The 14,634-nt window shown below is 31.7% G+C and overlaps 2 protein-coding genes across 4 annotated transcripts; one reads left to right on the top strand and one right to left on the bottom strand.

Annotated features, from left to right (window-relative positions):
- Nucleotides 1-125: 125 nt before the first annotated feature.
- On the bottom strand, nt 126-9,714 carry LOC149484597 (uncharacterized). 2 transcript variants are annotated; one of them, XM_089700775.1, is made up of 14 exons: nt 9,352-9,714; nt 8,933-9,030; nt 8,560-8,648; nt 8,189-8,341; nt 6,833-6,969; nt 5,960-6,085; nt 5,659-5,750; nt 5,320-5,413; nt 4,785-4,941; nt 4,116-4,287; nt 3,591-3,804; nt 3,424-3,516; nt 3,180-3,327; nt 126-3,099 (listed from the first exon to the last, which is right to left on the bottom strand). In XM_089700775.1, exons 1-14 carry the CDS (start codon nt 9,535-9,537, stop codon nt 362-364), a joined length of 4,497 nt encoding a protein of 1,498 aa, XP_089556901.1. In that variant the 5' UTR covers nt 9,538-9,714; the 3' UTR covers nt 126-361. The 2 variants fall into 2 exon arrangements, with proteins under 2 accessions (XP_089556901.1, XP_089556902.1); XM_089700776.1 differs by lacking the exons at nt 8,189-8,341; nt 8,560-8,648; nt 8,933-9,030; nt 9,352-9,714 and adding an exon at nt 7,204-7,951.
- Nucleotides 9,715-10,520: 806 nt separating this feature from the next.
- Nucleotides 10,521-13,478, top strand: LOC149484596 (piercer of microtubule wall 1 protein). Of its 2 annotated transcripts, none has more exons than XM_089700365.1 (3): nt 10,521-10,830; nt 11,863-11,949; nt 13,277-13,478. In XM_089700365.1, the coding sequence occupies exons 1-3, from the start codon at nt 10,668-10,670 to the stop codon at nt 13,399-13,401; spliced, it is 375 nt and encodes a 124-aa protein (XP_089556491.1). In that variant the 5' UTR covers nt 10,521-10,667; the 3' UTR covers nt 13,402-13,478. The 2 variants fall into 2 exon arrangements, with proteins under 2 accessions (XP_089556491.1, XP_089556492.1); XM_089700366.1 differs by lacking the exon at nt 13,277-13,478 and adding an exon at nt 12,404-12,604.
- Nucleotides 13,479-14,634: the final 1,156 nt, after the last annotated feature.

Genomic DNA, 14,634 nt, shown 5'->3' with positions numbered 1-14,634 from the left:
ACATCACTAAGTGGGCGGGACCTGTCCATGAAGAACGATAATTATTTGTATGACATTTTAACATAGACAATACAATCCTACATAGGCGTGAAGCTGTCAAAAAGCAAATAATATAATGGACAGAGTATAGTATATACATTTGCCAGTAGTAGTCAGTTCACTTTAAATTATTACAGCTCAGTTTTTCTCATAAAATATTGCATACAAATTATTTCTGGGAAAACATTTTATAACAAACGTAACATAAAAAGTTTTACACAACAAGAAACCACGCATAGCTATAATAAATAATTCAAAACATGTAAAAAGTTAGAAAAGTTCACAGTAATATATTACTTATTTACAAACTATTTTATTGAAATTATTTTGGTGGAGAGCTAATTGTTTCTTTAGGATACAGTCCCAACTTCACACCGAAGTCTTTTGGCGTACAAAGTGCAGGTCGCGTCGGAAATGGGTAGTAAGAATTAGATGACGGGCTGCGAGGGTATGACAATGATGATAATGTATCAGTTTCTAGCATTGAAGTTATTGCACTACATGTATCGTCCGATTCCACTCTTGATTTATCACATTTTTCCGCAAAATCCTTAGGAAAAGGTAACGTATCCCTATTTGGAAATATTTTTGGTGATATAGGCGTAGAAACCTGATCTAATGATTGTATTTGACATAGTGTGTCACTTGAATTGCTTTTTGCACCCATCGGCGAATCGTCTTCCATTGAAGGTTCATACGTAAAACTTATAGATGAAGTAACTTTTTGTGAGAAATCACTTTGTTGAACGCTTTCTGTGTTTAATCTTTCACAAACTTTTGGCTCCTTATCTATAGTCTTACTGCAAATGTCACTAACTTTAGATAAAATATAATCGTTATATTTGCTTGAAGTTGATAAGGGGTAATTGAAATCGTCAGAAGTAAATCTTCGTTCATATGTGGATGTATCTTTAAGATCTGATGATTGTTGGGTAATGGACGTTTTAGAATCACTTGTGTAAGAATATCGACTATAATCCGGAGTACGTTTTACATCATTTTGAGAAAAAGTCTGGTTCCGTATTGACGAGTCACTTGTCTTTCTCATCTTAACAATATCTTCTTTGTCTTCGGACTCCATAATTGTATTTTTATATTCACATTTTGCTAGAAATCCTTTGTTTTCCCAACCATATAAGTCAGTTTTATTACCCAGGCAATCCGTACTAGGACTTTTTAAATTTTTTAATGTGTGGTCTGGCGAAAGTAGTTTTTTTCGCATTTCAAATGAAAATGGATCATCTATGGATATCGGTCGAGCTCTTATAAAATCATTTTTATCTCCTATTTCACTGCTAGGTTTTCTTCTGATACCACCTATTAAAGAATCTGAAGTTGATTCTTTGAGAAAAGGTGAGTCTAATGATTTTGATATGATTTGATCTATTCTCACGTGTTCCTCTTCACTATTCAACTCTTTATTTAATTGTTTTGAAGTGTTACTTATACTAAAACTGTTAGATACATTTTGTTTTGTTAATATCCTGCTTAAAATTTGAGAATTTTCTTGGATAATTTGTAATGCTCTTTCACTATTTTTTCGGCCGGATTGTAGAATGTATTCTTTCGGACTGGTAATTGTTTGTATCTTCTGTTGATCCAATTTAGTTTTGATGTCAACATTGATTTCTTTTTGTGGTGTCGTTAAAGATTGTTTTTCTGTTTTAGTAGGCGTTTTTAATATTTTGATAGTTTTTAATATATTTGATTCATTTTTTTCTGGGCTTACGGACTTTTTACATACAAATGTATGCTGTTGTGGTAATGATGAGGCTCTTTCTACTTCACTCTTTCCCATTCTTTCATTGTTGTTAGTTTTGAGAGTCAACGAATCTGGCTTTTTAAGTACACGAGAATTTCTTTTAGTAGGCCTTCGACTTGGAATGTGATCGTTTTTTGAATCTGTTAACCTTGCTCCAAAAAATTCAGGACTATTTTCGAAATATTTATCAATTCTAAGTGGGATTGGTGGTTCGTCTTCACTTACTATGACACTATCAGAATCTGGACTTCTCGGTGGACTATCTATATCTGATATATATTTTTCAGATATATCGATATCAGGTACAAAATTAGGATACATTGTAAAACTATCAATTAAATCAGGTGGTCTTGAAGTTACATCTAATTTCGATGTAGAAGGCCGTCTTAAATTTGCTTCAAAATCATAACAAAAGGAAGATTTTTGGAAATTTATATTGTGGTAAGGTGAAAGATCAACAGGGCTTAAAGCAGTAAAATTAGTAGAGGAAAAATTTGATTTAATTTCTTTTGAAGCTCGAGTGGTTGGTGCAAAAGGACTAATGGTATCTGTTTTGTATATCTTATCAGGCATTAACTGGGTTTCCGTGAGTTTTAAACTTAACTTATCTATATTAGCCCGTGTTGAACATTGTTTAAATATTTCGATTTGATTCGTGACATTTTCATTGTGGGAAGAATATTTTTTTTCTGGTTCGGAGGAAGTAGGCACTAATGAAATTTTTGTCGTGATTGGTGAACTTATCTCAGGATTCTTATACTTCGTAGTTAGTGGCTTAGTTTCAGTTAACCTGACAGTTTTTTCATTTTCTTTATTATCATCAACCACTTCCACTTCAGATTCACTTGCGCCTTCATTTTCATCGCACAGACTAGTATCCGTACTAGAACCAGAATGTGAGGAATATGATGAAGATTCACTAGAACTACGAGAACGAATTGAAGCAATCATTGCATTTGCCTCTAATTCCGATACAATAATACCATCTCCAGTTTCATCTAAATCTATAGATGGCTTCCTAACTAATTCTAAAGTCTTTTCTTTTTTTATATCTTTCCATTTTACTGAATTTCGTCTATCTAATGTCTTACGTGATTTAACTTCCGTCCAACTAATTGTTTCATTGGAAGGAGCACGTGAATGTGAAGTATTTTTTTCATAGCTTGTTGAGCTTTGGCGAGTTGGTGGTACAGCACCAGGAGGAGGACCAAGTCGCCTCCCTCTAGAACTCACTATTGCACTCTTTCCAAGAAGTAAGTTGTTTACAGTAAGTGATGTGGGCGATGTGGGTACACCAACTGAAAAATAATATTTAGTTAATTATATTTTTAAATATTAATTAAATATCGTCAAAGCATTAATGAAGTAAATGTGTAACCTGCAGCATGACGGGCACACGCAGCTGCTAATATGACGTGTGCTTGTCTTTGGCGTTCGCGAAGTCGCGCATATTGTCTTTTCAATGCTCCAATATCTAAGGTTAATCTATCCCCCGTCCCTGATCGATTTTCTCGTCGAGGTATTACCTGTAATTTAACAATATTAAAGATTTAAGTACTCTAAATCTTACTTGATTGAAATTTCATCAATTAATGTAAAATTTAACCTCTCAAAATGCTTACCGTGGCGAGGGCTAATTTATTGCCATCATCACTAGAATCGCCCTCATCCTCAGAATAAAACAAACGCAAACCTCGTTTCGTCATCGATTGCATCTGTAATTATTTAGAATTGGCATTATCTATTCCAATACATAGACATTATATATAACTATGAGTATTAAACCTACCGCAGATTGTAAAGGTGGGTGAGAAGTAGGGGCGTTAGGTGGTGCTGGAGGAGTAACTCTGTACCGATGTAGATTCCTTAAACCCGGTAATTCAGGTGCTGAGTTCAATGAAACTACTCGAGCGACCAGGGCGTCACTCGCTTCCCAGATCGTACTGGCGCCACCTCCCATACAGCTGTAGAACTCATCCGCAGATCGAGCTGATAATATTCGGCTGAAAGCGACACGAAATAAATTAGGAGCATAATATTGTATTATTTCGACTTTTGAGGATATATATTATTATAGATGAATATATGGGGAGGTATTATTTCAATAAGCTTTATGTTAATGTTACTCTTTTAAATAAAATGGTAACAATATTTGAATAACTATATTAGAATGGTTATTAATTTCATTTTTAAAATTAATGTGAACTTTATTTTACACCGTAATCTTTGTGATCATTTCGTATTTATGAAAAGAAAAAATACACTAGAAAATGCTCAATATAGTTTTAGTCAATTGTATTACAAAAAAACTTACTCTTGTAACATATCCCAAATTGCAAGAGCTGTCAAGAGAAGGATCTCATTTCCATCAAGTAAAATCAAGTCCCATATCCTGAGGAGGGCTTCTCGAGGCAACCACGTAGCGTAGAGCGTTAGGAACCACTGCATGGTGAAAACGTCTGGCAAAGGCGGCTCTACGCCACCCCCTGTGATTGTAATAATTTCATAAATTTTTATTTCGGTATAAATAATATTGCAAAATTATGACTGTCTCCAAACAGCACAATTAATATTAAGTTTTTGGCGTTTTGGTGAGAAGATTTTAAATAAGTATCAAATTCTAATTCCGTTGTGACTAATGTTTTTTACTTTACTTTTATTATAATCTGATGAAGAGAACATGTTGCATCTCGTTAAAGTTTCAGTTTTTGCCTAATATATAATATTACCTATATCAAGTCGAAACTATTCACAGTATTAACTTCGCCTACTTTATTAAGGGCCGATTTTTCAATGCTTGGATAAAACTTATCCGTCGAATAAAGTATTACACGATAATATTAAAATGTCACGTAAACTGTCAAATACGGGCAATAAGAATACGTTTTTAAAGTGGTAGTTTTATACATTATTCGACGAATAAGTTTTATCCAAGCATTGAAAAATCGGCCCTAAAAGTCTAACTTCGTAGAATAAATAATACCGTCAGATATTTTTTGCAAATAGTCCATATGATGTGCCAGTCGCGGTAGTCTTAACCGAAGCAAGTCCCGAAACGCAGCCATATCCGCAGACAAACCACGCAAGTCATCTGCGAAATATCCTTCTGGTAACACAGCCTCCACCAAGTATATCATCACCTGTAACATAATTTATAAAACTGTAAGAATATTATTTCAAAGACAATTTAATTCACAGTACATCAAGTCTTGTAACTATACAGTACGTATATAGAACCATATTGAAAAATGAAAAGAAAAAAAATATTTGAGGTAGCTTTTTTAAGCCTTAACTTGGCGTATTATCAACATTCATGTATTCTTTTCAGGAAAAAAAAAATGTTATTAAATCGCTAATTACGTAACTAGTTTTTTTTTAGTGTAATATCGGAATAAATAAAATCTTCTAGTATAGGATACCGCATAATTAAAATAAATGAAGAGTAATTGTGATTTTTAGACTTTAGTGCTAAGTAAAGGCTAGATGATTTAACGCTACACCTAGGTATGTATACTTACTTTTAAAGAATCCGACTCGGACTTTTCCATTACTTCTAAAATTATAGCAGCCATCATATTGAATCCTTGACAATAACCCACATCTTTGTTCCATCTGAAACATAAAAAAAAATCGTATCAAATTAATAAATTTTTAACGTAATTAATATTATAAAATATAATATTTTAAGTTTTGTTTAAGTAATTTTTTTTAATTAAATTAAAAATATCCTACCTGCCTTAGCGTAGGATATTTTTTTATAGAATGTTACAATGTATGCTTTTTTAATATCAGTAGTATACAATAATTATTCAAATTTAAATATTATTTGACAAAGATAATAAAAAAATAACAATTACCGTGCATATGCAAGTAAAACCCGACGCAGCATAGCTTGATTCTCGCGTCCTTCTGTACCACAGAATAAGGAGCAGCCCGTACGATGCAGATCCTAAAACATCAAAATTATATCTTTATTTCTGCATATTGTAATATAACTAAAGACGTAAATTATTTTTTTCCTCTTTTCTGAAAGTTGATGGGATGAATTAATTGGCCATGGTCCATCTAACATACAGACGGTCAGATTTCTTTGGTACATATACTTACAATTCATGTAAAATTTTCATATAAATTGCTGATCATGTTATATTTATTTACCTTAAGTATTTGAGCACTCAATTCGGCGTCGTCAGGTAGGGCTGTGCCTTTGAAACAGGCGCGTTCCGCAACAGGCCAGTCTATGTTCCTTGTACTTAGGTGACGCTCTGCTAATGTTAGCCATAACTATAAAAAACAATTTTATCAATATGATAATACATATGAGTACATACTTTTTTAGATATACATTTTATTAAAAAAAATCATTATTAAAAAAGTAATGTAGTTAATGTAGTTATTGTTTTACTCATATTAAAACTGTCGCGATAAATATCAAATCAAAATTTGTAATAAATTTTTGCAAGAGTATTTTTAACTAATCCATAAACTTATTAAGCATACCTAAGTAGAAGCAATTCCAGGTTGTAGTTTCCAAAATAAGATATTGTAATACCTATTAAAAAAACCTTATATTCTTTCTGTAGGTTTTTATAATCCAATGTTTATTATTTAAACGAAGAACTTTGAGATATTCTAAATATAGAAACCACTTAAACTCAGGTACTGACAATGACGTCAAACAAACTTTGGATGTTGGCAGAGCTTTCAAAAGAGGAAATTTATGTAGGGCAAATATTAAGTTCATATAACTAATTCCTTTGTATTCCATTTATAGTTTCATTCATGAGTGATCCAGTTTTAAAGATATTGAAACAAAGGTTATTAACCACGAAGTGAAATTATAAACATCCACGGTTAATTACTCTGACTTATGAGATTTAGAATACTGATTTTTATGGATGGATAATGTGTACATACGAATAAATGGACAGGAACTATTTTTTTTATATAATACCCTATGCATGTCTTTATATAACTCTTTATAATAAGTCTATTAACTTCACTACATAGGAAATATATAATTCTATATACTCTTCTGCGAAAATGTTGCGGCACTCCAGCCGGGAGCCGAGCGACCAGCCGCATCGCATGCAGCCATTCTCCGAAGCCTCCCTCTCCTGGGCCTTCGTTCCCTGGCGTCACGCCGAACCGGGCATTTGTATCGCCAGCTATAAGGGGAATTCACTATGATTTTCAGTCACATGTCTAAAATATGCTAATGTTACGTGACTCCTGACTATAACGCGATATGCGAAAAACTTAATTACGATGAAGTTTGATGAATTTCCTTATTTCAACGTCAACCTCAAACCACTAATTAAATTTATTCACGCAGACAATGACACAATCGTTACATGTTTAGTTTTATTCAGAAAATAATAAAATATAAAAGATACAGGTACCTGACGTGGTCCTCGATGAACCCGCCAAATTCCGGAGAGAGTTTATAATAGCACTCATCTGTTTTGCACAACGCGCACATTTGACAATAAATGCATATCTTACAAGTGCACCGAACCAAGTAATTGATCTGCTAGCCTTGTTCGATCCATTATCACTGCGGTTTCATAAACTACTCGTCGATTAGTTCGCTGATAAGAGGGACATTTTAGCTCTGGAGCATTTGCGCAATTCACAATTCACAAAATAAAAGTCGACGAAGATTAAAGACGTCATGTCTATAAAGCATCTAAGTCCGACGTCAACCAGCTGATGTGATGTTTACGGGGCTGGACGCGGAATGGATAGGCGGCGCTGCGCACCCCGTACCACTGAATCGTTTTGGCTTTTTATTTAAATCAATGTTGGAGTAGCAGTAAATGCAGGGATATACCGAGCTCGGAACTAGAAAGTTGGTAGTGTTTTTCGGACATGCGCAATGGGGCTTAGAGCCTGAGCATGTGTGCGTTGCATATCGATTTCACACCGCTGTATCTGAATTTTAGACATAATACCGAGGAACCATCCCAGTCTCTACAAAGCTCGACGTTGGCATGTTATTTTAAGCATTGAATGAAACTTTGCGTTAAACTTTTCCCATTTGTAAAACTCAAATGAAATTTTATTTAGAGGATCTGTCATCTTTTTAATTATAACTTTTTACGTGTTAAATAAAGTAATTAATAAGTTATTATTAAATATATTGCAAAGAGAGAATATTTTGAATAAAAATAGATTTTTGTTTTAATGTTTCCATTAATGGGACGATTAAAAAAATATTGTCTGTTCAAAAGCAATATGCTATCAATAGAAAAAAAAAACAAGTTTATTCAACAAATCCACAATAAACTAGATACAAATGAGAAACGATATGAAAGACTAGCGACTGAAAGCATCGTGATGTCTTTTCATAAATGTCACATACGAGCACTATTATAGCATACGTACTTATATGCCGCAAGAGTATTGTGAAAGCCGCACAAAGCTTCTTTTGCTGGCGTTTCAGACGATCTCGTGTTCGCAAGCACTTTGCAAGCCGTGCGCCTGCCGATTGTAAATTGTTCCCCCATTCTTGAATTTGATAGTGCAGTTCATTAATTTCTGAAAGATTACGTTTTCATTAGTGAAAAACGGAATGTAGAGAATGTAGAGTTGTTGTGTACAAATCGAATAGCTTTAAAGACATGTATACTATAATATACTATTACTAACTTAGTACATTGTAAAATACATTACAAACATCAAAGATATTACGGTAGGTATTTACAAATGTTAAAAATGTACTTATACGAATTACGATATATATAGAATTTCATTACGTAATGATTCCAAATAACTTCGTTCTATGGCATCTGTCTGCTCTCCATAATTTGATTGAGACGATGAAAAAGATGGGGCTGTAGTTGATCTGTAATAAATTGTGTTCATATTTCTGACTCGCTATAAAAAGTTATGAGCATTTATAGGGACATATTTATAACATACGAAAACTGGTGATCACTCAAATTGAAGATATTTTTATTTCAGTTTACATGGCAGTAAGGAAGTGATAGTAAGTTCTACTAGTTTAAGCCGTAAACTCTTTGAAATAGGTTTTTTTCCTAGTTGTCGATTTTCAAACATAATAATATTGTTGAAGGCTTCTAACAAACGGGGAAGTTTTTAAAATGGGCAACGTAAATCCTAACTTACCCGTGGCTATATGTAACATCACTATTGTGAGACCAGTCGCGTCGATCTGCATATATGTCGTCTAATAGTTCTTCCACTAGGCTTTTTACATCTCTGCTCTAGAAAAAGGTCATCGAAGTTTTGTTTACATTGCTTGAAAATTGCACTGTATAAAGCTTGAATCAACAAATTTGTATTAGATGATTTTTTTCCTATAATAGAAGTTAACTTAACTTATGAATCAATTTAAGGCATGAAATGATAACGCTGTACATTATAAACGAGACACAAAGGACATACAATATAACAACAACAAAAAACCAAACTACCATTAATTAGATCTACCTTATAAATTTTAGTGTAATTTTCAAAATAGGGTAAAAAGATAAAAGAAATAAGCATGCTCTATAAATTATTCATAAAGTTTGATGAAACAATACCTGTTGTTTATTTTTAATAACTGGAGGTGAAGGAATTTTATAGTGCTTTTTCGGTAGCCTTATAAGCGGTATTTTGATATCTTTCTTTTTCTGCTTCCTTTCCCGTGGCGTAAACAAAGTAGAAAAATCTAACTCATAACTCACGACTTTAAGATTTATCGGTTCATTTATTGTTATTGTTTTCATGTTGTAGGGTTTGACACTTTATTTTTATAAATGAAAATTATTGCAAATTTGGCAAAGGAATTTTATTTTGATGCTGATTATTGACAGCAAGGAGGATAAACGTATAATGTGTAATATTTAAGTGCAAATGAAATAAGCTGTGGAAGGATGGTAGAGTGCGATAGACACCCACCCACTCATTTATTGTCTGTTCCTCCTGATACTGCTGATAACGGCTAATATATTCACTGGATTGCATGCTCAATGAGTTTAAGGTCATCTAACACTAAAAATATTAAAATTATGTACTTTAAATTTTCCACGATATACTTGCACTAGAATGATTGGACTTTTAATAAGCTTGTAAATGAACCAACGTTTTTTGCACATAACGCAAAAAATTTAATGTTATAATCATTCATATTCATTCCAATTCATTAAATTATGAAGATGTATGGGTAATTAACATTGTATACCAATAATGTATACCTAAATGCTAATTTATTATTATGCTCTCTAAAATGCAATAGATTTATTACACCTAGCGTAAAATTATTAATGGTCATGCTTCTTCCGAGAATATAAAGTATCAAATAATAATATATTTATTTGGCCTCATTATGAATTACTAATTGTATATTATGAAGTGCTTATTACAAACTGTAGATCATTTCATGAAATTGTTGCGCTATATGCTTTAAAAATTCACATTTTAGTTTAAGTTTTTCTTAAAGATGAAAATTACAATGAAAATGTTTAATACTTTTTAGTTGTAGACTCAGTTCAGTGTATGACCACCTTTAGGAAATAGTTTTTTAAACAGTACAAGTCAGATCGATAACGTTACTGAACTTAATTATGCAAATAAGTTAGCTAACAAGCCACAGAAGGAAAAAAAACTACATAAAATTTTCAGTTAAGTACAAAATTTTAAACAAAAACTCCTTTCGATAATATCTCGATGTTTCGATATAACCGATATAACCACAGGATATTACATATCATTATATTGTTGCCAAGGTTACGTATAAACAAGACAGTTTGATAGCAGCTGCAATCAATTTAAGCGCAAATCTAGCAACGTCCTCTGTTTCGTCTAATTTAGTACTTTCATTTTCAACAAAAGTTTTCTTTGCCTCCTTTAATAAAGCATGAGTGAAGGTGGTAACAATCAACAATCACAGGAGAAGCAAGCAGGATTCTGCTCTGCTACTTGCATCGATAGAGCGAGCTTACAAGAAGAGATCAAGAGGCCTGTAAAAACTTCCGATATCTTTGTGACTTGTAATCTGCCCAAAAGATTTGAGCATCCACGTAAGGAATACATGATAATCGATTTAATTAGAAGAGATAAGTATAATATAAATAAATGTAGGCATATTTATTTAGAATTTTGGAATCGTAAGCCTGAAATCCGCGTACAAATACTCTGTATTTGTAGGTTCAAAAGTTTATCAAATACGACTGTATTGCATTTCTTATAACTTTGTGAATTAGTAAGAAATTGTGTTCTTTACTGAAAGTAAGCTTCAAGACGTTGCTTCAAAGGGTTAACAATTTTTTAATGTATGCAAAGTCATGTCCTTGGCTAGGCTATACAGTATACATTTATATATATGATAGATGATTCGAGTCACTGAACTCCCATTTTCAACTACCTATGCGGGTTTGTTATTCCTATCTTATGCTGAACATCAAAAATCAGTAGTCCTGTAGAGTTTATTATTATTATTTAATTATTTTCTTAAAAATTTTCCCTTTGTACGACTGACACGTAAAGTATTCCTATTTTGCGCCTGATATGGTTTATAATTAACTCTGAGATAATATTCAAATTTTTTACGAATTCCGCGAAGTTTTTTGATTCTAATTCGTGATGATGAAGCTCCTTTCTAGAATATTTATTATGTGCCTGGCATTTTTGTCATCTTGCCTTAATAATATCTACTGCTTTTCATCCATTACCTGGTTTTGCTTTTCAAATTATCTGTTTAAATCATCATCACTACTTAGTATAAAACAAAGTCGCTTTCTCTGTCCCTATATCCCTATGTATCCTTAAAAGTAAAAACTACCCAATAGATTTTGATGCGATTTTTTTAATAGATAGAGTGATTCTCGAGGAAGATTTTAGTATATAATTTATTAAATGGTGTTATTTTTTTTCAACTCAGTATTGCCGTAGTTATTTATTATGATAAATGTTCCTGTTATTTAAATATAACCTTAGCACGATCAATTAAAATGGCTACCATTAATTATAATTTAGAATAATTAACTTAAATCTTTAATCGTTTAATCGATCATATTATTAAGTATTTACGTAGTATATAATTTTGTTTCTAGATTGGTTTAACGGATATGGCTGTCAAGTGAGTAAACAGCACCCCTTTTACAGAACATCGGCCAGTGAATATGGTTGGTTCCCTCCAGGTAAATATTGTATTGCAAAATAAAACTTTGTTTTAATATTACAATAATATTTTAAGTCTAAGAATGGGTTAATTTTTATGGTAGCAAATGTAGCGGTAATATATATATATTTTTAATAATTTGTAAAAGATTGAAAATTGTAAACATTTTTATTCGGTGTGCTTATGTTTACGGCTTTAGTTGGCTATAGGTCTCGGCGTGTTTCTATTAATTCTAAGCATTTTTCCTGATAATCTCTATCATAAGTAAGAGTAAGTTCTTTTCAATCATTTTATATCCTATTTTACAAGTATCTTAAATGTTTAAATCTTAGTAATTTAATGTTAAACATGAATTGTTTTATTTGAACTGTGATATGAATGTGTAGTGTAGGCACGTGTGTGAGTTTAATAGAAAGATTGATAAGACTTAGTTGCCAATGAAGTATATAAACTATTTTAATTATTGTTATTAGGGCTTCATTCGGTACCGACGACATACTTGCCCAAGAACCAGCATTTCTCCAATCACCTGGCCGGAGCGGGGATGTACAGGAATTACTCTCTCAACACTTCTATGGATCCACCATCAACTAAATAAGAATATTCTTTATTCATGTTCGAGAATCTTCATTTAAGCTGAATTTTGTTTGTTAAGCTATTTATGTTGTAATATCTAAGCGTTATGTTATGTTTACGTAAGAGTTTTGTGAGAAAATAAAATGTTACTAAGTTGTGATGTGTTTTATTTTATATTTAAAGCGTGTAAGCGTAAAATTCTGTCAAAAATTATCCTGTATACGGAAAAAGGGATCGCTGAATAATTGCTCGCTCTGTAGGTATTACCTAATAAGTTATTATAAATTGTGATTTTTCCTTTTTTTTTCTAATGCAAAAAACATAGTATAGATAGCGTTACCTACTTTTCAAGTAGGTATTCTGTGACAGATGCTTTCAAGGGTTTGTTCAATGATGTAGATATTTATGTAAAAAAATATTTTAGCTCAGGTAACTTACCATAGTTGTTTGCCTTTTATGCTTGGGTTGTGGTAAAATACATTTAAATCTGTTTAGCTTTTATTTCATAAAAAAAAATTGAAAAATTTGACAAGACTTATTTATTAATAAAAAATGTATGACTCAACTTAATAACAACGCCTTTTGTTTTTAAATTTCCTTATAATTAATTATCGAATAAAATTAAGCAAATTTTAATTAAGTATAATAATATGTGTATCGTATAGGCATTCGAGTCTCGCGCTATCGCTCAGTTCCTGCAGTAGGAATGAAGACTGCTTAAAGCGTTAAATTTATTATGTAACACATGTATAATAGTATTTTATTTCTAGGTTACCATTCAGTTAGCTCAGTGTTTTTCCCTGCCGGCCAAACGTTTACCAATCGCCTAGCCGCAGCCGGCATGTATCGAAATTACAGTCTCAACACTGGAATGGACCCAGCTGGTTATCGTTAACTATCTTTATTTTAGATCTAATATTTACATGTGTATTGTTAGCATTCGTTATTTTAGATATGTCTGCCTTATTTTAGATATTCATTCATGTTATATAATGTTTCATAATCAACTTTTCCTATTGATCAAATTTTTAATAAAGTTTTAATTCGGTTTTCAATCTTTTATTGTCTACTGATGTAGGAATAGAACTAGCAATGAAACACCAACATTTACTGACTTACCAAAAGAGGTATTTGGTATATATTTAATATAATATAGATTAACATGCATTCAAATTCCATTAAATTACAATAAGACATGGATGTCATAATATAATGAGAATAACGAGTAAGGTAATATTATTGCTTTCATCACTTAAAGGGATTAACTTAATTTACTGAAATGAACATACATCAATATAAACTAATTATAATTATTATCTACGCTACTTACACAGGGTAATTCTTCAATTAATTTAACACATGACACGAGAAGTAAAATGAGAATAATTTATAAACAGTTATAATTACGACAGACCATGTCTCTTTAACCCTAGAAAGATAATCATATTGAGTAGTACGGGAAAGATAGTCATGCGTCAAATTTACGCATGTTTCTTAGTTAGCTCTAAGTCGAGGTGTATTGTTTTTTTCTATAAATTGTAAGTTATTATATATTTACAGTTATATTAGATTAATTAATATTACAAATAATTTATTTTTAATTATTTTTATACATATAAAAAAACGAAAACATTATACGTCTGCTTTAAATCTACAATTCTTGTAACTCGTATTATTTCTAATAAAAACTTATTTTTGACCACAATTATCAGACTTTTTTATATGTTATATATATTTTGTACATATAGTTATATAAAAAAAATAGTGAAAAACAAGTTTAGCACATATTATCATCGTATGCTCACGACATATAACTATGTTACATTTTTTGCAGGAGGAATTTTCCTTTCGTCATATTTCAGATGGACAAAAAATATAGTAACTACGTTTTTTTTTCTGAAGGCCTCCTCAGTACTTTCTTACGATGTACCAGATACTTCATTTGGTAACAAATTGGAGATATTATCACGCAAATATCTTATCAAAGCTGGTGATTCTAAACACCCACGCATAAACAAAGAAGACAGTTCCATGCTTCTATATTTCATGTTTTATTGACTCAGATGTTTTTGTGCTTTGTTGTTAACATTGTGGCTATAAATTTAATATGCAATATGTAGGCAATTTT

Source organism: Colias philodice, chromosome 11, assembly GCF_061535455.1.
Source record: "Colias philodice isolate Cphi_HAF_F1 chromosome 11, ilColPhil1 Martin Lab GWU primary, whole genome shotgun sequence".
NCBI lineage: Eukaryota > Metazoa > Arthropoda > Insecta > Lepidoptera > Pieridae > Colias > Colias philodice.
The sequence above is the reverse complement of the archived record's forward strand: the minus strand, read 5'-3'. Positions and strand labels throughout refer to the sequence as shown.